The sequence below is a fragment of the Neodiprion pinetum genome, chromosome 3 (genome assembly GCF_021155775.2).
Source record: "Neodiprion pinetum isolate iyNeoPine1 chromosome 3, iyNeoPine1.2, whole genome shotgun sequence".
Classification (NCBI taxonomy): domain Eukaryota; kingdom Metazoa; phylum Arthropoda; class Insecta; order Hymenoptera; family Diprionidae; genus Neodiprion; species Neodiprion pinetum.
The window spans coordinates 42,497,208-42,519,269 of NC_060234.1; the positions used below are offsets into that span (position 1 = coordinate 42,497,208).

A 22,062-nucleotide genomic window follows, 5' to 3' on the forward strand; every position below is an offset into this window, starting at 1 on the left:
TCTCGCTTATTGTTCACGTTAATTGATGCGTTATGTTTGATGCCGTTGTGATAGCCATTGTACGCGGGGTGTCCACTGATAACTGAGTTACCGACTGCGGCTAGCAGAGTGCACTCAAACCTAATTATCTCGTACCCGGTCTGGCACCATGGCCATACCACCCGATTCTGCCCCAAACCCGTCGTGGCCCTGATAAAACTTGTCCTGTTCCTCCCGATCGCCGCGATGATATTTTTATCCAGGAAAAGATGGAAGGGTAACAAGCGGTGGTGAAAACCACAATTACGATTGACTCCTGCAGTCTAGCTCCGGTGACTTGGGACATTTATGAACTAACCAACTGCCGTGCGACGATTCTGGGGTTTTCGAGGAGGAAATTCTCTTGGACTGCTGGTCTCTTGCCTTTGAGACCCCGTTTGGTGGAAGAAACGTGAGCGAGGCGAGGTCGAGAAGCGTTTGGTCCCGTTTCATCGACCACTGTGGTGTCTAGTTACTTCATTACAACGGGCGCCAGCGGAGGGTGTTACGCCGGTGGAGGGGGAAAGGGACGGAGGGACGGAACTCGACCAACCGACCGGTGGTCACTTCCATGTATAATACATAGATACTGACACACATAGACCAGCTCCACAAAGCCCCGTAATTAAACTCCGCAGAGGAGCGTCTTAGATGCAAAACATACTTAGTAAGGCGAGCCTCGCCACTCTCGGTCGGCCGATCCCCGTCCTTTCCAAGTACGCTGCAGACGAGCAAAGCTCCGGTGGACGGACGCCCTTTGGCCCTCCGCTCGCCCGACCTTCTGGTTATCTGTATGTGCTTCTCTTGGACCCGGGCTGATGGGGTTTGCGAACCGAAAAGTACGCACGCAGCACCGGCAAGTTTCAGGTTCAATTCGGATCACCTTCCCAACTACCGACTGACCCAAGATTGACACCTGCACACTATGCCTATATACTGCCTATCCACTTGCGTCATGGTCACCGCCTTGATTCACCGTCCAGCAATCGCTGAAGACACGTTTAACGAAAGAGCAAACAGCAGCGCGGTAACTGTTTTCATGAACATTGAAACGCAACTCCTTCTTCCACAACCTGATCCTCTAGCCAGAGCTCGAATGAACATGGCTTGCCGAGTACGAGTCGCAATTCGACGCGCGAATTAAGTGGTAATAATACCGTATCGGAAATTCGGGAGGAAAACGTTGATGCGAGTTCGTGCCAAGGGGCGATAACATTCGGCATTTATATAACCTAATAGAGATAGATCATATGGATTGGAAAAACGAAGCGCGTGCACCGGAAGGTGCTATATGGGATTGAGTCGTCCGGAACTGAAAGGTGCATGATATACACACATGACGTACGTTTTAGTTGGTTGCAGCCTCATCGAGGGTAGCCACCTCGCGCCCCTCCTGCCCTCGCACCCCCGGGAGGAGGAGACCAATAAAGTAATGGACACACGACCGCAAACACCTTCTTTCTCTAATATCTGTGTAAATAATGCGCCGTGGTTCTCATGGTTTTTCTGGCGCCTTACTACCAGGATTCGGAGTTTGGCATGTTGCGAGGAACATCCGTCACCTTGCTTCTCCTCTTATCATTCGCCACTCGCTATGTCGAATCGAAAGGGGTTTTAATCCCGACGATTTTGGCGATCATCTCCTCGCCGCAACCCTCGCCTTGACGGTCCTTTTCAGTTGACTATCGCTGTTTGTAATTACTCAGCTGTTAACGAGATGCCAGCCGAGAGCGAGAGGCCGTGATGGATCACCCGCGACGATGCCCATTTCGCTTTCCACTTCTCTGGCGATCCTCTGCACGCCAACCCCGACGGACGATCTCGTCGATTGAATCGCCTCGAGGCACTCGCTCGCGTTAAGCGCACCTCCGACTGTCAACCGGACTGAACTCAACCTTGATATTCATCGCTGCACGACTCTTCTATGCTGGATGGTTGATGAGGAGCGGTATGTAGCCGTGATCTATACGTGACGGGTACTCGAACATCGGGTGTCTTCTCACTTTCCATTACGGTTGACTCTAAACGACTCAATCCAGGGACGGTGCAGCTTCATACCTAATAATCGTCAGGAGCGGAGTTCAATTTTCGTAACAAACATTCCAGTGACGCGGTAGAGCGTTGAACTTTCTCAAAATCAATTTCTTGCGCGTGTTTCGGTCCCAGGATGTGGACTTAAAAGGGAGGTTAGGATCCGGTGAGGTGCACCCTTTCTCGACCGTTAATTGTTGGCAAATATTAATACCAGCCCACCTAACTTCGTGCTTCGGTGCCGAAAACAGGGCGATTCAAAGACTGGAAAATCCTTCGGCCGGGTGAACCGGTTAGACTCGAGAGCAAATAATAATGCCTGGATGGTTGGGCGCGTGTCGGTGGGGCGGAAAGGGTGCCACTCGCGAACTGATTGAAATTTGGAAACTCGCTTTGACACAATTACTCGACCCGCGTAGCCCGATTCCTTAACCGAAAATATGCCCTCACCTATTACACACACACACAACATCATAACTCAACGTGCGTATAATATTAAGTCTTGGCGCGCTCTCAATGCCCGCGGCTTCCTTCCCACCACCCCGATTACTTCGAGGATGAATTCATCCAGGTGACACAAACGCGTTTGTAATTCTAGAAGCGCCGCTCATCCGGCAGCTCATGCGCCAACACATCTGTTCTCATTTATACACTTATTCACATCCACGGTATATTGGTTAGTTCTGAACACCATCGTACATACAATGCCCAATACACTGTCCTGTGTAAGTGAATTTTCATTCCACCTTCACAAGTCCACCTGTAACGACTTTGTTCGGTGCAATCAAGTATCGAATCCTTTTCGAAAAACTTGTCATCCACTTCGGCATGGAAGAAAGACGTTTGGTTCTTGGCAAGACATTAATACGGAGAAGTGTGAATGACCGTTGGAGGATCATCCAGGTCAGCACCGATCATACGAGACGTTGTAAGTCAGGAATTTGAAGCGTCTAAAGAGAATTAGGAGGCGGATGTGACAGCAGCGAAGTTAGTTGGCCAAGATCATCGACGAGTAAGTCCGGGGGCGAGATTCGTGGAACCCCGATAGTTTCTCGGAGGTCTGAAGAACATATCGAAGGCTTCTTATAGGTATTTAAGGGGCTTCGTTTTATAGCGTTCGCCGGTCATTTTTTCAATCTGCATCCACCTCCGGACGGAGCGCGGTGCGGTGGGTCCGTTGATCTTTCTCTCACCGGGACCGCAAGAGGTCGGCAGCTATGACATGCCGGTGTGTGCATAGCGCACACAGTGACTGCAGAACGGTTGTCCGTGAGTGAAGGGAGGGGGGGAGAGAGGGAGGGAGGAGATGAGACAAAGAGCGAAAGAACGTCTTTGGAATATGAAAATTCGAGTCCGGCTCTCTCTCCCTCCCCCCCTCCCTCCCTCCTTCCGCGCGGTCGTATTCCCTTTGCTGGAAGTTTAATGCGCCAATCTGGGGTGAGATAAAGAGCGGGGCAAACAAATGTGAAAGAGAATTCCATAGCGGATAGAGTCGATCTCGCTCGGGCCTCGACGCAACCCATTACATTGTATAAACATAAAACCGCAGTGGTCCTGCAGCCAGTTGCAATGTCTTTTTTCATCCCTGGTAGAGCAATGCGCCCTCCCCGACTGGTCAGGGCTCAATTTATCCAAAGGACCACGGACCCTGCAGGGCAGTGCTCGCGTCTCCGAAACAATCAAATTCGCATTCAACAACGCGGTCTTTTGATCTACAAACCGACACTAGTCGGAGATAATCGCGGAACAACTCTCTTCTGCGATGCGACCGATCCTCTTTATATCGCACAAGTTCCAGCGTACGTTTTCCTCGTGTTCTCAAAGGCAGAAGCTTCAAAAGGCATTTTTCTTATCTGTAAATGTACGCATGTAACGCGTATGGGTTTTGCGGCGCGTCGGTACGTAGGAAGCGAATACCGAGCTGCTGCAGCGGGTGCGGGGAGGGTACGATACGTATACCGTATATATCTGTATACGTATATCGGTATCTTCGCAAGCCATTAAATATTGCACAAGTTCCCTCTTTCTCCCTTTCTGCAAAGAAGAATTACGTTCTTTGCATATTGGGATTAAAAGGCAAACAGTCCGCCTCGAATCGCGGTGCTGTGAGACGGGGGTTGGGGCGGATTTCCATGCTCGTTGAAAGGAAATTTATGGGAATTAATATTGGCTCCCTGGGGTGGAGCCCAAGGAATGGAGGAATTTGACTTTTCTTCACGTATGAAAGGAATTAGTTTAAGAATTTAATTCCTCCGTCTCTGTTTCCCGGCTTTCCTGCCTTACTTCCGTCCCACGTGCGGGGTTCGAAGCTAGAAATCCGGCATTTGATGCACCCTCTTACATCTCGAGACGCACACAGAGCGCGGGATAAAGAGGACTTGAGAAACGCATTCAAATATGTAACACAGAGCTCGATCAATATTTCCGGATTGTCACCGACTGTCGAAAAGCTTATATGTACCTAGAGATTATTGTATGCGTGTACCTACGTACGTATTTATACGTATGTACGTGTATAATCTCTATTCTGAGGTAGCGAAATTACAAATCCAATTTGCTTCGCCTCCGCCGTGGAGAATGTTATTATTTTTACTTGTTCAAATTTGCCTTCAATTTATTTTCCTTGCCTTGGCTCAAGCCTCATAATGCTTCCGCACAGCCAATCCTTTCAATTTTCAATTTCATTTCTTCTCCTCTCGCCTTGTACAAAGGCACGATGCACACGCGCGTAAAAACAAACTCACACTCACACACACACGCACACACACACACAGGCGGCTGCATAGGTACAATTTTTAACCTCCCGACGGAGTAAAAATAAAATTATTAGAGAGACAGAGAGGCAAAAAGAAGAGAGGAGAAACTTCTTCACCGTAGTTGCCATAGCTCGTGTGCTGTCGGCCCCTTTATACATGTAATACAAATATGTGTATGCGGGGTACCTCGACGATATGTTTATTTAGCTGAAAGCTGAGGATCTTCTACCATCCAGTCCCCACATATCCCACTGGCAAATATAATAGATATGCACACGCTCGGTTATACCGGGTGGCAGACGAGCGACTCCTTCGGCGACACCTCGCTGTTTTCCGACCCGGATCTACCGCAAAAACACTCCAAGAATCCAGACGCTCCAGGCATTCCCTCACAGACCCGAGTACCTGATATGAGAAAGAAACCGAAAAAGCTCGGAGCCCTCCGTTTGGGGCTGCATCGGTCGACGATGTTCCATTTACGGGGTGACGCGTGACGCGGCCGGAAGAGAACGGCAAAAGGGAAAAATGACAAAATGGGAAAAAGGGAAGAACGGGAACCGGCGGCGCCCCGCGGCTCGCGGCCCGGGAGTGTTTTAGCTTATCGCGTTTACGCGTTTAATACCTCCCGTCGGGCCTCGCTCCTCCCTTGGGGGACATGCGAGCACTTAATGCTGACTTTTTTCCCACTGTGAATACGTCCATATCTATTTATGGACGTATCGTGTACGCCTATCCAGCTTCCCCGTGTGTTGAACCTACTTTGCGCCCGGATGTACGAGCATTTTCACTTGCCCAGCTGCACGTTCGCTTCTCTGTCCTCGGGTGGTCCGAATTTTTTCCTTTCTCGTTGCACGAGAACTTTTGCAACTTTATTACATCATGCGCAATTTATTTATTTATTTTCGAACAGACGACCACTTATAGGATCGATTTCTTTTAGTTGTAACTAAATATCGAGCGAAGACGGAAGGTTGGAGTTTTTCACCAAGTTTTCAGTTTCGAGCATCTGAGAACAGCACGGCGCGATATTTCTCGCTACCGAAATTCACCCTCGAATTTTACCGGGGCGCGCACATAATCCTGATATCTGTTGGTTTTCGCGCAATAAAACACGCGTCGTACACATCGAGGCACCGTGAACGGCTGCTGCTTCCAGCTGATAAAGAAGCGAGTAAAGATACCAGGGCCATTTCGACGAGGCCGCCCCTCCCGCATTTCGGCATCGCGGCTGTAATTGATAAGACCCGGACAAACTATCCCCAGCTACAGCTGTGCTCTGCTCCATCACGATTATGAGTATATCATGTGTACCGGGTTCCCTTCGATCCACCTGCGACGGCGATTCGCGCGCAAAAGTGAAAGGAGGAATCTCGAATGCCGATTCCCCGTCATCGCGGGTGAACGGGGAAAGCGCTTTTCGAACTCCGGTCGGCAGTCAACCATCGGAAAATACGACAACACTTGTCAATTCAAGGTACCGCAGTGCGACCAAAATGAGACCATGCACACGTGACTTCAACAACGTGATCTTGATGCTGTCGAAAGCCAGGATCATAAGTTTGTTCCTTGTAATCACCAACGATGACCTCAACTCATCATTGCTTTGAGAGCGATAAATTCATGAAAAACATTGGAAAAAACTTGGCCACACTTTGGGTTTCAAGCCAGCATCCGAACTCTTGTGATGCAAGTTACAGATTAATCGGAATGTGACGTTGGCCACTTGCAGTTTGAAACGAGAAGATATCATCAGTGTTAATGGTCCATTACAACATGGACTTAAAAACAGTTTCTTACGTTGGTTTTGACGCGTTTGAAGAATGGTTGGGAGTCGAGTGCCGCCTTTGTTGTGAGAAAGAGTTATAAATATGTATAGGGTTTGATTTTGACCGTTGAAATCTGTTGCCTGCATCCTTCCTGCAGCTCCCCGATTGAAACCAGACGCCTGCAAGTCTCGGGTGACCCAATGTGCACGGTTACACGTGGATGTAGTAAATATTTTCATATTAATTTACCCGGGCGTAACACAACCTCCGTAAGTCGTACGTGCACTCGAAACCCCGCCGACGACACACTGAGCAGACCACACAGGATTCCTGTCCTCCATGCAGCGTGTATAACGCTTTCGCCTCGAGCTACGGAGGCAGATCAGCGGCTACTGCATCGGAGGAAAGTTGCAGCGAACTTCACGCTGCGCTTTTTGCACGAGTCGAAATCAGTCCGGTACGCTGAAGTCTGAACCCGAGGAACCCAACCATGAACCGTAGGGCAAAGATTCCGACAGGCGCGGTACATTTCTTGCAATCTGGAATCGACTCTAGGCAGAAATTTCAAATTCTTCTTGACTTCGGTTTTTCCTTTAGATGAAGGTGAGGACTCGTAGCTTGAAGTACCGGATTGGCATACGCGTACAAAAAGGTGCGCGAGGGGACGAAAGGCACCCTCCTCGGCTTCGGTGTTCGGGTCAAGTGGAAGATAGATGTAAGAATAATATGTAAAACCGAGAAGCTTTTGAGTTCACGTCGCAAGTTCGATATCAGTGAAAGTGGATAAGCTGACCCTCCTGGATGCTCGAGCGGCGCAAAACTGGATTTCCATGACCCATCTCCGAACCTCCGTCTTCCACCCGCCCCCCAGCAGTTTCTCCAGTTTTTCTCTCTCGCTGGCGAGACCCGCTCATCCGCGATTCTATTTCCATATGGTCCCAGGGAAGGTTGACACTTTGAAATTGATATTTGAATGATTGGGGCACGGCGTTGGTTTCGGGCCTATGGGCAATTCCGATGGATTTCCTTGATACGACTCCGGGGAGAAAGAGTCCCGTGGAAAGCTGTCAAAACGGTGAACTTCAAAGTCCCCACCTCTCCTCGACTCCCCGCAGGGGTTCTCGTTTTTCACGCGTGATCAATTTGTGGAATTAGACGCGGCATTGTCGGGGTGAGGAAAAATCTTGAAAAAAAAAAAACATTGGACTTGTTCGTCGCATTATTTTATTTAAGATACATCACGAGACCAAGGAAAAAAGACTATCATTGGGAAGCCCGGTTTGACGATCGGCTAAGAACGGCTTTCCTGACCGTTCTTTTTGGTAATTCGAAGCCTCAAACTCTTTATATTAGCATTCACAGGATGCACGCTCCAACTACTATCGACGTTGCTAACTATAATCATCCGAGTGGCGAGGGTTAAGTGTAATATTATTCAGCAGACAGCTTTGTATGGATATCGAGGCCTCTGCGCACAGATGCTTCCAGCTGAAACTACTGCCATGCGTATAATAGTTGTTACGTTGTTCTAACTGGCTGAGTGGCTTCTATTAGACCCGCGTCGATGACGACGGCGTCGTTTTATTAGGTGTTTAGCTGGGTCCAACCCTCGCAACTCCGATTCTCCGTCCGGCAAACTTGTGCGCATTAGCACGATCCCGCGAATTATATGCCTCAGAGAAAGTGTAAACGGTCCAATTATATCTTCCCCAAAAAAAGTATCTCTTCAATTACTCGTCGTTTGACATTTTGTCTGAAGAAAGCGCGAAAGACGATCGAAGAATTGTTAAAGGAGGTCTTCGATGTCGGGAAATAGTTGAGCCAAGTATGCAAATGCGATGGCGTATAATACGTCCAAAGGGAAACGGACCGATATTAATTTCCTTCAAGACCCGCAGGCAGGGGTCATTCTTAGCCCAAAACCTCGTGGGATGAAGGCGGCCTTGCGGGCGTGTTGCAGGTGCCCGGAATGGTCAATATAAACTCAAAATGTAAATCATATTGCTATTCCATAGTCAAATCCTCCTCCGTCAGGCGGTTCCGGCGTGCAGAGGAGTGAAGACGTGCCGTCTGCACACCGCTATATTAGTTTGTACAAGCCTGATTAGATTCGGTTATATTGCCATCGGACTTTGACTGTTTGCCGCTGATATATCCCTCCTGCTCGCCCGCACCGTCTGCCACTGCCCGTCAGAGTCCCCCTCCAAGGTTAACAACGGCATTCCGTTCGCAGGATGTTATTTCACCTATTTCGTCCCAAAACGGATCGCGTTGCTTTCTCGATTTCCAATTCGGTAACAGAAGTCAAATACGCAACGCGACGGAAGAAAAAAGAGTCTTCCCATCCAATCGAGAGAAAGCATACGTCGCCTGTACGAGGTACACGCATATTACACAACGCAGTCAGGTCACGGGAGCGATCGCGTCGATTTATTATGTATACGTACCTATACATTCCTCCTCCTATCGGAAATCTATTCCTCAGATCTATAAGCGACGTGGGGAGTCCATCGTCCGGAGGAGCCGGGCTCTTCGCCCTGGCTGAAGAGCGAGCTTCTGACCGAGCGCACAGCGGTAGCTGATGTATTTTGACAGGGCTTCGCCGAGAGAGCTCGACCCGGCGGTGCAGCAGTTCTCCCCGTTGACTGCGTTATCTAATGGCTTTTCCCCACCTTCGGTCGACGAGTCCAACGCCGCCTCGGGCTCCGATTCGTGTACGGGGTACCATGAGAATTCGGCCTTGCGTTCGTGGATGAGGAAAGGGAACCGGGAGGTCAGGGAAAAGGGATCACGATTTTCACGCAGCGGAATGAATCGGCCGGTTTCCATCTTCTCGTCACCATCCTCAGAGTGTCTGATTACGTCAGACGTGCATGCACGCAAGCATAGCAGAGTCCGAAGGAACTTTGCCCCTGGTGATGGTGCCTGAAATTCCTTTGCGACAAGTCGTTACGGACCAAGGAATATCGCGAGGGACTCCCGGGTGACTCCCGTCGACTCCTGGAAGACAGCAACGGTGGTGGCGGCCTCCGTCAATTCTTTGCCAACTGATTGCGTGCATTCTTAGTATGCAGCGTATGCACTCGGTAGTTATATATCGAAGGAGTGGTTTGCAAGGCGGCCAATGGCGAGTGCTCCGGCTAATTCTAGGGTGCTGCCGACGCGCCATCTTTGCATCATAATGCCCTGCTCGTGCTAACCCCCCTACCTCTGCCCCCCGTCGACCCCCTCGCCGTACTCCCGTTGCGCCAATCTCTTACTCCTCCCGCGTGTAGGTATACCTACGCTTTTCTGCACGCCGACCATAGCGCAGTGCTGTTGCGGTACACCTTGTGCAGCGCTCGTCCTGCCCGGGTATTAATATGGGGTATGCGCAAGTGTGTATGTAGTTAGGTAGGTGGATACAAGACCGAGGTGCCCCGAGGAGGGGGTTGTCTACGCCTTGTCTGCCGGGAATCAATCACTTGACAGCGGTTTTCAACCGGAGCGCTTTTACGCGTGTCAACCCTTCGCGTGTTGCTCCGATGGGATTTGCAAACCGATGGCTTCGGAGCAAAAAGTAAGAATGGTTTTTAGCTGGAGCTGCCCTCGAGGCGAGGGTGGAAAAAATAATTGCGATATTCAAGGGTTGACCATGGGCTTCTGTACGAAGAACTCTGTGCGACTTTTTACACGGTTGGCATCAAACAGAATCGACCGCGCACTATTGTCTCTGAACAAGAAGCTTCGGGATCGACGCTTTGTCGATTACAACGCTAAAGCTCCCGTGGAATACCGGGACGATGAATAACACAAAGCCCTTCGTTCTTTTCCTCGCCGAGCGCGGACAACGTGAGCCCGCAGAAACGATCCGATCTTCGGACGGCATGCCACAATGAATGTACGATGATGCAGGTTCCGCCGTGCACCGCGAATCTCGCGCTTCATCCCCTCGCCGGATAACAATGAGACCGCGAATGATTATATTCGCAATCTGCGAAAGGAAGAGAAGCCGCTTTTTCCACTGGAGCGAGAGTTCGAAATCCAGGGACACGTTTAGCCCGTCGAATCGATCTCTGACAAAGAGGACCAAGCCCGTGACTGATTCCCGATGCAGACCATTCCCACTCCTCTTTTGTGTACCCCTTTTTCTCTCATTCCATCATTCCGCAGGGTCGAATTTTACTGGCGTGATGATTCATTACAGCCTCTTAATCGCCGCTAACTTTTTCAGTGGTTTTGTGTTTCCTTCGATTCGAACCACACTCCACCCACATCCAGGTATTCAATCGGACCCGCATCTCCATCCATCTTAAGCTCTAATGATCCGATGATAGACGTCTTGGTCAACACCCGGCCAGCGTAAGACGGTAGCGAGTCGCACAATCGGACCCCCGCCTAGATATATACCTGGGGGGGGGGTCGAACCCCTGCGGTAGCCCGGAGATAATCCCGAGGCATCGCCACGCGGGGTTTCGCCTCCCGCAGACGACGATCTCCCCGTCTATCAATCTCTCGAGAGCGATTATTGCTGCCTTTTTATCGTTGATGTGATTCTCGATGTGCAATGTACCTGAAGTCTGCAGAAATATATTACTTCCGCTAATCTCGTCCATTTTTTCTTTGCTCCTTTCAGTGGCCTACCAGAAACGCCTAAAAAAGGAACGCAGGGTGAGAAAACGACTCCAAGATCAACTCGACCTTGAGATGAAGCGACGCACCCAACTCGAGGAGGCCCTAAAGGCCACGGGGGCATCGACGGAACAAGTCAGAGCTCTCACGGGTGAGTTTTGGAAACATTCGCAACACCTTGTTCCATTGGAATCCTGAACGCTGCTCCTTCTTCTCCGGACCAAGTAACTTGCGAACGACCGTGTGGTCCTTTAGACACTGGCAGATGTCGATTAGGTGTCGACAGGTTTTTCAATCACTCGATGAATAAGTTTTCGACGCCCGTGTGCGATCGGTGTATCGACTCTCCTCAAGTTCCACTCATTCCAGCATTCCAGCACCAATATCTTCTCCCGACTCGCGCTAATATCCCTCATACCTACCCCGCGGCGAGATATCTGGAACTTCGTCCCCGTCGCCCCGAGGGCAGTTTTCGTAATCTCGGAATAAATTAATTAATTCGTCAGACAGAGTAAACACTCTGACACCCGGCAGAATATGATTCCGTGCTTACCTCTGCCTCCCCGTTCCATTCCGTTCCGTTCCGTTCCATCTCGCCGTGCCCTCGAACTCCAACCGTTCTCCATCCCTTTCCGCCGGAGTTGTAGGCTGGAGTCGGGCGCCCTTCCTGTCACTAGCAAACTCAAACAGGAAACCCTTTAAGTGAAATCTCTTATTCTGATAATATAACGTATACGTGTACATAGTACACGCTACACCGACCTGGCTCCTTAAGGCCTTGCCGTTTTCGCCGTTGATTAATCCTGTCAGTCGCAGAGAATTGTGATATTAATTTCAAACCAAACGCGAAGCACCGTTTCGACGGCTGAGAAATTTGAAACGTGCAGCCTACACTCGCACAGGTATAATACGCAATGTCTACGTCTTGACATTCGATATATCTCGGCTACGTAACGAGCTCAGTCCTGAGTCCTGAATCCTGATCCATTCAACTTCGCCCCGGTTTCTCATGTACTCGTCGCTGTATACCTACCGCTGATAACTCTGATCTCGACTTCCTTATTCCAGACAACATATCCACGGAAGCACGCACAATCGCCGAGCCCCCTGAAGAGAGCCCTGTGCATCCGCAAACCCAACAGCAGCAGTCTCAGCAGCAACCCGCTCAGCCAGCCCAGCAGTATAGAGACTCTCAGGCGACTCGTCCACCCCAGCAACCACCTACGCCGGAAAAACCAGGGTGGGGTTACAGCGGGCTCGACCTAATCGGAAACCAGGCTGCCTCCGCCTTTTGGCAAAATTACCAAGGTCAGGATCAATCTGACATACCCCTCTAGATGTAACGTCATTCGTCAGGGCAAAGTCGGGAACAATGTTTTAGGGTGGGGGTCAAAAGTTGGAATGATCAATATTTGGAACGGCCGATAGATCGAAATTTCAAACATGCGAAAATAAAATAACAAACGATGCATTGTTCGAAATATTGATTTTTGAAAGTGTCACTGATTCGAATGACTATTAACCATTAAAAATATCGATCCTTCCAAGACTTGGTCCCCACCCTTGTTTTAGCTAAACAGAAAACTCGTTCTCACGAACAATCTAACCTAATGCTATGAAAATTACCATTGTCACGTTTTTCGTAGTTACTACCATCGTCGTGTGAACGTTACGAATAACCTTCACCCACAGCTCCTTTCTTGGGACTGTCCTGTTCGCTATCCTTTTGTTACGAATGATCAATTAAAACTATAAAAATTCGAATTCCAAATTTGTCTAGTTAGTTACACGTTTTTGGTTTCCCTACTAAGAGTTCATCATACGAATGACTGATACCTGATCAAAATTGCAAGAAATATCACATAGACGACCATGTTATTATTCCCGACTTTGTTTGTGCGACTGAGTAACGAAAAACTGAATATCGTGAATTCGAGACTGCAGCATGGTGACGTCTCGTTAGATGGTCCATTTATGTAAGAGAGTCCGTTCGAGACTGGTTTCGAACAATTACTAACTCGTCAAGACGCCGGTCAAACTGTGAAAGAGGGTGGCGAATGCAGGCATTCATTCCAATCCATTATCATATTTCTAATCTTCCCGTCAAGTTAACCGATGCGTAATTGCTATCGCATGCAGATGAACCGCGCAGCACGGATGAAATAAAACAAATTCACGAGCACGCATGCACGAGGTAAAACGATGCACGTTTCAGCCGCGCTTCGCTGCAGCTCGCTACTTCGCGGAGGAAATTCATTATACACATAACAACAGTCGAGAATCGTGACGAGAAATAAATCCGGGCCGGAAGAGCCGCACAATAATTGTCGGTATGCGGTCGCCGGCTACACTCGTAGAAAGGCCGGGTCGTAACAACGACGATAACAACCCTCGTGTCAGGGGCTGGAGCGGGTCCTGCGCGTCCTTACTTACCCATCGCAAGAGTTACCCGGGAGTATCGTGATGCGGAATCCATTTGCAATAAACAACGCAGATTTAACCGACGAGCTGGCTGGAAGGGGAGGGAAGCAAGCGTCGAGCCGCGTCGCAGGGGCGGGAAAGGAAAGGGGGGGGGGGAGGGATAGACGCCCGAGGGGACCGAGCAGTGTCTTCGGTTCAAGTCATGCATTCTATACGAGCAGCGGTTCTCACGCGGATGAAAATCCCCCCAGATCGAGATGCAACAGTTTTTTGTAACCAGAGTGGCTCGCAGTGATCCGTTAATCAATGTCTGCGATGTTTTTCACGATTCTCCTCCGCTTCTCGAAGCAAATCCGAAAGTCATGGATCGACTTTGCCGCCGTACGAAAGGCTGCAGGTAAACCTGGCAAGAGAACCACTGCGGCTGATGCAGAGTTTATGCACATCTCTCAAGTAAGGAAGAAGCCGTAATTTCCCCGGCGACCGCGTCGCCTTGGTGGCGCTGCAGCGGATCCTCTCTTCTCGTTTCGACGCGCTTTAGTATTCAGACTATATGCAATAATTTCGCGAAGACCGTGTCAGCTGACTACGGAATTTGCCCGCCGCGATACGCTTGCGTACAGCCCGTAAACACCTAGCTGATGATTCTGAACCGCGGGGCGGGTTCGACGCCCGATGTGAACGGTTTCGGTTTATTCGCCCCGAGATGAGGAAGAAAAATACGTTCTCGGGCTTCCCCGTACCGCAGCGTCCCGAATTTGCGAAATCATATACAAAAAAGTTATCGCATATACGAGCGAACGTTACGCGGGCAGGTGATGAAGCATAACGCGTGTGTACGAGCGATGCAAGGGGGGGAAGAGATACAAATGTAGATATCGGGGAGGGGGAGAAAACGAAATCTTTCGGGCTTGCTTCAACCGGGGCGAGGGTAAGGGAAGTAAACAACTAGCTGCGCGAAGAAGGGTCGGAGAGGATTACGTGCGGTGGCGTATTTCACTTGTTTTCGTTTCTCCACGCTGACACCCTGCAGCAGCGGTTCTAGCGTTACCGGTCTTCACAATCTACGGCTCTGTTTTACCGACGACATTAGTCTATCGTACACGTATCGGTAAAACAGATTGCTAGATCATTCCGCGCGGTGTTATACGTATGTCGACGTTTCTTGAATACATGACTTAATGATTAAATTACCGTGTAAACGAAATTGTAGGAAACGTAGAAAACGGATTAACCGCGGAGTTGTTGTGAAAATAAAAAATGAAACGACGAAGAGAGAGGGGCCGCTGATTCCCCGCGCGTTTATAGTAATATTAGCATCAGACCATAAAACTTAAAATTAAAAAAGAAAACGTGCCCGCTATCTCCGTCCCCGTCGAGCTGCACCGTTCCCGGTTTCCTGTTTGCCCGTTCCCGTTCTTGCAGAGCGTAATATATTGCGAGAGCAGCGCCCATCTGCAACAGCCTTACTTTCATAAAACTTCCGTATTTTTTACCTCGTTTTGAAACGTACGTAGAAAATCAGAAGGTAGACGGTTTTAATATAAAAATATTATATAAGGATACGAACTTGCCAGATAAACTTTCCCCGCGTCATCCTCGACCCTTCTTCTCCGTTCCGGATACCTACACAGACTAGCCGCAGCAGGCGGTGCCACCGCTACTATTTCACCTTCCAAGGCGACCTAACGAAGAACTTAAAAAACTTGTATGACGCGGTCGGCGAGCGCAATAGTGGGTGAATTTCGCGCATGTATCTACGAGTTACCAAAGATCTTCGATCGGCGAAAATCGCCGTTCTTGCGTGTTTTTCTTTTAATTAGCATTCCGCCGAGGGATGCGAAAGATGAGACGCAACAGGCGTGGAGAGTGAGTCGTAAAGACGAGGGTCTGGTGCTTGATTTAAAAAACCTGAATACAAATAACCGTAATTTCTTCTCAGGACTTCGAATCTTCCATATATTAAATCCCTTTTCATTACATCTTTGCACCGGCGGCATTGTAAATGCAACGCGGGGCAAAAGCTCGCAGCAAGGAAGCGAAGAAAACGAAATGCACAGAGGCAAGAAGGAAGGAAGCGAGGAAAGAGAACATTAAAGATTTAGAGGCGGACGTAACCACCTCGCGCTCTTTGCAACTGCGCTTTATGATTATTACCAAGAGCTCGGAGAGCTGTACCTAGTTGGTGAAATTAAAAACTTTCTTAAGGTTATGTACTTGAGGGATTTTCGCGCGGTGATATTAGCCCCAAAACTCGCCCGCTGCCCCCTAATTAGTTTTTAATTTCTACTTTTTACCATCCGATCGACCGTGTCGCGAAGTCTTACAAGCAAACGTCACACAACAAAGGAGGGAAAGAATCAAGCACGGATTACAAAAATCACGCTGCAGAGACCCCTGCACCGTTGGATATAAGGGAGGAGGATAAATGAAGCGTGGAATAAAAGACGAAAATAGCTCTGCGTAGGAATGAAAGGAAGGAGATGACTCGAGCCTGCGGAAATTTGAAATTATAAATTATAAACGACGCGATCCGAAAGCGAGTATTCGGCCTCTTTTGTTTTTTGTGTCTCCAGTGCCTTCTTGATTCATACAATTTCACGCTCCGCTTGACGCCCAAGCGTGCGATCCTCGACTTCGCTTTACATAAAGATCAGAGCATTAAAAACGCAGGCTACACGAAATCCGCCCATCCCCCACCCCCCCAACCCCCGCCCCCGATCCCTTTCGAACCCCATCTTCACCGACGAAATCGCAAGTGTTACGGGGTTCTCTCTCCTTCGAACGTGAACGCGGCAGGGATTGAGCCAATTATATGCGACGCGATACCTATACTCAAATTGCTTTCCGTCTCTCCCTCCGACGGACGAGTTTTATATAAAACCTAGACGCAGTCAGCTACCACGGCTCGAGAATCAGCTGCACTGTTAAAAATATTTGTACGAAACTTCCGTGAAACAGTGAATTACCCGTAAGTTCGCTGTTTGTTCAATTTACAAGTACGATGGAATTACTTTTTTGTACTTTTCTTATAAGTATTTGTAAAATCAAACATTTTCATCGTAAATTTATACCTAATCTGTAAATCTACAATCCGATTTCGTAATTTGACAACTATTTTTTGTACGGCAAATGTGTAGTGAATTTACAATAATTTTCAACAGTGTGAACAACACAACGGCCATGCGGCAAGAACGAAACGAGCCGAGGTTTCGGGCTCGAGTTTATATGGTGGCGAATCGCGTTTTCTCATTTGACAAGTAGACGTTGAAGAAACCCGAGACCCTGAAGTCGGCGCCACGTACACACAATGCAGGAATTTTTCAACACCGGCCCCGATCCTCCTCTCAGGTTCTTCTCCCGCTCAGCTCTCTCTCGTGCAGGCAACGCTGCATTGTTGGAGTTAATTACGTATAAGCGCAGAGTCATAGCGGGCCCCGAGTCTTTCGGGCGCCTCGAAAAATCGGGGCCCCTCAATGACCGTCCGACAATACGAACCGTTTAGGTCTACTCAGTCTTCTTTGAACCGGTTTGAAATTGTTTTCATTGTACCGTCGATTTGTTAGGGTGTGTAAAACGGTAGCGAAACTATTAACTCGCCCTTTTTTACAACTCGCACGATATTCTCGTTGGTTCTAGGCATCGAGACGGGTCCGTCCGCGATGGCCGGCTGTCGAGCAGACGGATCACAGCCTCCGAATGTCCCGTACCTCTCTTACAAGACCCTCTCGTCACGCCCGTTGGTTTGATTTTTCGCGGAATCATAATACACGGGCACGACGCGCGTCCTCGGGATTGATTCCCGGAGGAATCTCAAGGCCGTCGGGCCTACGGGGCCCCGAGATGAGAAAGGGCCCGCGTTTTTTCCTCCTTAACCTCCCTTTCAATCTGTTAATCGATATAATCGTGCCCTTGCACCCAAAAGAGGGACCGATTTTGCTGGGAACCGAGCTCCCCGAAAGTCGGGATGCGTTCCTTAATAGGCTTAACCCCCCGCCCCTTCGAAACCCCTGCGCAACGCTCGAATCCCATATCTTGAGCAGTTAAATTGTCATTTAGATATCAAAGGGAGCCGGGCGACAACACTACCCGGTTCGCGGATGAGGGCGTGAGAGGTAATTTGGCTCAGTGAAACACAAACAGTATATTCGCTCGCTTCCACGCACAATTCACACCCACAAAGCCCGAAACAGCCCTCAGCTATTGTTGCTCCAAGCATAATGGAATCTCCGCTCTGCTCTGCTCTGCTCTGCTCTGCCTTGCTGCCTGTCCGCCTGCCATTTCTCTGCTTCGCTCTTTCGCCGCCGTCACACCGTATGGATATAAAACCAGAGAGAGCGAGAGAGAGGGAGAATTAACTGCGGCTTAATGGGTTTACAATTGGATTTTACCATTGCTTCTAGGCCCCGACACAAACGTACAATTGACACGCTTCTCGCACAAAGCGTTTCGGATATGGAAATAAAACTTTGGGTATAAGTAAATTTCAACAATAATGAGACTCCTGAACTTGAAGAAAGTGCTTGTCTCTGTCCTTCTTTCACATCGGTTAATTTCTTTCGAATTCACTTCGTCGAAACTGTTATGAATGTTTGATCAGAGGAGGGGGAGTACGACTCGGACGGTCTGAAATCATACCTATTTTTAGGACTTTTTTTTAAATGAAATCATTTAGAGCAATTTGAGTTTGAGAGTCTTATTATTTATAGTTTCAAGAAAATTTTTTTATTGAATTTAGTAACGAGATGGCGGCATGGCGTTTTCACTTCGGTGGCGCACATTCCGCGGTCGATTTTTATCCCATCGACTTGAAATTTTGACACAATCTTTAAAATTTGTTTGTCGATTCACGTTCGTGGGTAGATTTTTGAATTACGATTTCAGAATTTTTTTTATAACATTTTTTTGTTCATAATTGTATATATTTGAAAAAACATATTTTCAACATTTGGGCTACAAGCTCGAACCGAAAAAAGTGTTTTTGACCCGAAAATTTTTTTCTATTTGTTACAAGTTGGACAGTGATGTCAGGAGATGCGCCACCGCAAAAACCCTCGAGTTCGGAATCGTTCGCTACTTATATGCGCCAAGCTGCCATTTTGTTATTGATTTCAATAAAAAAAATTCCATAATGTTCCTGAAACTATGAATAATAAAGCCCTCAAACTCAAATTACTTCAAATGTTCACAGTTTCTTTTAAAAAAATTCCTAAAAATAGGTATGATTCTAGACTATTCAAGTCGTACCCCCACTCCCTCCCTTAAAAGTCGATAATCCACTTCGCCCCGATGAACTTAACCAACCTGTACGATTCATTTGAAAGAGATGGTGCCAATTGTGGCTGTTGAATATTTAGTATTTGGTTCGATGAGATGAGATTAGGTTAGGTTAGCCAACTCAATCTTAAGCCTTCTTCCCAAGACCGTGGAACCTGACGACACTTTGAATCAGTTTTAAACTTTTGAATGAAATGATTATGTATAATGCAGTGTGGCAAAAGTGGGAAACAATTCGGATAGGAATTATTTCAACCAGTTACGTATGATCGATGATATGGCTGAACACTTCGTCACAGTGGAAACGGTGAATATTCCGCCATGACTGGTTTATGTAAAGCATTCGCCGAGATATGCAATTTTCAACAAATTATTCTCGTTGAGAGGGATAACACTTTTTACGACTCTACCAGTGGTTATGAATTTTTTTTTTTTTATTTAAAAAAGAAAAACTCTATCTATCTGTATAACGATGAAAGCTCGAGACTGATTCGATTTCTCGAACTAATTGGCAATCCCGACTCTTTTTGAGGGTTGTAAATAGAGTTTGCGGTTTTCGAAGTAAGAATCCGTTAGCGGAAGGGTGCGAATCGAGCTTTGAACCAAGTTGTGCTGCAGGTTCTCGCAGCGTTATAACAGATCTTTTACATTCCAGTTCGAATGGTCGCCTCGGATTTCGGCGTCAGGTAATAAACGCACGGAAGAGTCCCCGGTTAATTCGACGTGATATTATTAAAGGACATTTTCCAGTTTTCACCCTAATCCGTGGAATTCAGTGAGCTGCAGACCGCGTCGCACGACTCAACGCCGAACCTTTCCACCCTCCTTTTCGCCTCCTCTCTCTTCTCTTCTCTTCTCTTCTCGCCCTCCGCTGCTGCCGCCTGTCGGGCGAGTCGAGTTTTCCACTAATTACTGCTTTGTTTCATCGCGGTTTCACACGCTGCTGAACATGTCCCGAGAGAGATAACCGAGCTTTATAAATATACACGCCGTGCGTAAACTGGCTACCAATGAAGCTTCGTGGCGGGATTTGGGTCACCGCTTCCTCTTCGTAAACTTCGCCCGCGCGCTTCGATACGTCCCGTTTTTGAACACCGTGAATCTGACTAATCTTCTTTCTCGTTTCCTTACATGTTTCAGAATCCCTGGCCCAGGAGCTCGAACTCGAGAGGAAATCCCGACAGCATCAGGGCGCCGAACGGGAACAAGTCAAATCCCCACTACAAGGTATGTTGTACTTCACGCGACAAATGAAACTACCTTTTCATTCTAGTTGAAAAAACTTCCCGATACCCAAAGAAATTGCTCCTCGTACACGGCTTCGAGCGTCCATTGATCTTGTGCTAAATGGTTGCGTAGAATCAAAGAACATCGCAGTCACTGAATATTGCAGTCAATGATAAGCCTTTAATTAAAACAGGGACATAATTTCTTTATATACGGTAAATAGGAAAGTAGAGAAACCTTTTTCGTGTATCAGGCAACATCTTTCATCTACGGTGAAAATTGCATGAATTTTCTGTGTTTGATGCCAAAGATGGTGTAGCGGCGGAATTAACTTTGTCTGCACGTGCAGGAATCAGTCATTGATCTTTAGTCGGAACTCTAGTTGGCCAAGTTTGAAAGCCGGGCGAATTTCAATCGAAAGTTTAACTCCCGGCTCGCGGTCTTGAAAGATATATCCTGAACCCTCCGCCAGCTGAAGCTAATGAATGACGTTGTAGCGGGGAGTGTACACAAGAGTGGTAGCAGTAGTTTCTTACGATCGAAAATAAATTTAAATATCTAATTAGAAAGTACACAGAGGAACCCCCGCCGCTTTGACTCGCAGTATTTTCTTGCAGCAGATTCGAAACTTGGAAGTTCGCAGTCCTGAAACTTGGCGCAAGAGCGAGCAAAGTTTCTTTCGCAAAAAGCCACGACGCCATTTTGGTACTGCTCAGGCACTGTTGCCGCTGCTGCAGTCTAACTAATCTTGTTGCTTTGCTGCGTTAATCCTGCCAATGACGAAGTGAATAATTGTTTTCCCATGCGTCGCGCGGCAAGCTTCGTCTAATTAATCAAAGAGTTCCTCCAACTTAACTCAACCTGAGTATCCCGTTAATTAATTCCTCTTTCATCAATACGCCCAAATTTTCAATTCACAAATTTATTTTCACGTGTCCTTTCATCTTTCACGTATATATGTATATCGTCTTTCAATCAGTCATCTCATCACCGCGAACTCTTGGTGCAATTTTTTTCGTACTTTGTGGCTTACCGATCGTGTATTCAAGCTTCAAGGACCCTATGAATCGTCTACTAAAGAACACGTATTGTATTCTGATTATCTATCGATGGATTGATCGAATATTTTTGTCCAAGAGACACCGAACTACGTATCAGACTAAGATAAAAATTTACAAAACGATCAAATATGCGATCATAAGCCTCGTTCGGTTAGCTTTTGAGTAATTTATTTCAGATTCCGTTATACTAACGAAGGTAGCTTGTAATATTACGAGGCGTTCATAATTGAATTACCGCATTAAATATTATAATACATTCAATTTCCCGCATACTTCTGGAATTGAGAGAAAAAAAAATCCTAGAAGTAATCGAATCTCGTAATAATTAGTAGAAAATAAGACAACGTTGGAACCCTTGTAGAATTTAAATTCCCCGAAAAACAATATCTTTGAACTCCATGTTGTTTGATTTGCATAATTGAGAAGCAACCGGAGGCTGTACTCGCCTCTCTCTTACTCTCTGTAGAATAACGAAGCATTATCTAAGTTGTACCGTATTGTACAATATTATACTATACATATTACACGGATATTTTTAAGAGTAACGTTCGTACAGATTTTCATGATTTTCTGATATTCTCAAACCTTTAGTATACTTTGATTTCTGGCCATAATTTTCGAGATTTTAAAACGTTTTAAATGAGAATTTTATATAAATATAATGTCGATCCTGCAAATATTAATTTTGATTCGTGTCAAGTCTAGATGATAATAGATAACAAAAAATGGAAACTTATCACCTGGTTCTTTCGCGTAAGACTGTCCAAATTAAGGATTACTGCAGCTGATGTCTCGTAAAATTTGAATTTCAGTAATAACTCGATAATCGTTGGATATTTTGAAACCCGATTCGCCGAACGGGCCTAGCTGTACAGAGTGATTATCTAACAACCG

At 47.4% G+C, this 22,062-nt stretch overlaps 1 protein-coding gene across 4 annotated transcripts in view; it reads left to right on the top strand.

Moving 5' to 3' along the window:
* Nucleotides 1-22,062, top strand: part of dac (dachshund family transcription factor) — a 184,290-nt gene that overhangs the window by 157,523 nt on the left and 4,705 nt on the right. For all 4 annotated transcript variants that reach the window (XM_069134496.1, XM_046616829.2, XM_046616830.2 and 1 more), the window contains 3 exons: nucleotides 11,187-11,333; nucleotides 12,251-12,490; nucleotides 20,021-20,107. In XM_069134496.1, the coding sequence (XP_068990597.1) occupies nucleotides 11,187-11,333; nucleotides 12,251-12,490; nucleotides 20,021-20,107 (474 nt within the window). The remainder of the gene's footprint in view (nucleotides 1-11,186; nucleotides 11,334-12,250; nucleotides 12,491-20,020; nucleotides 20,108-22,062) is intronic.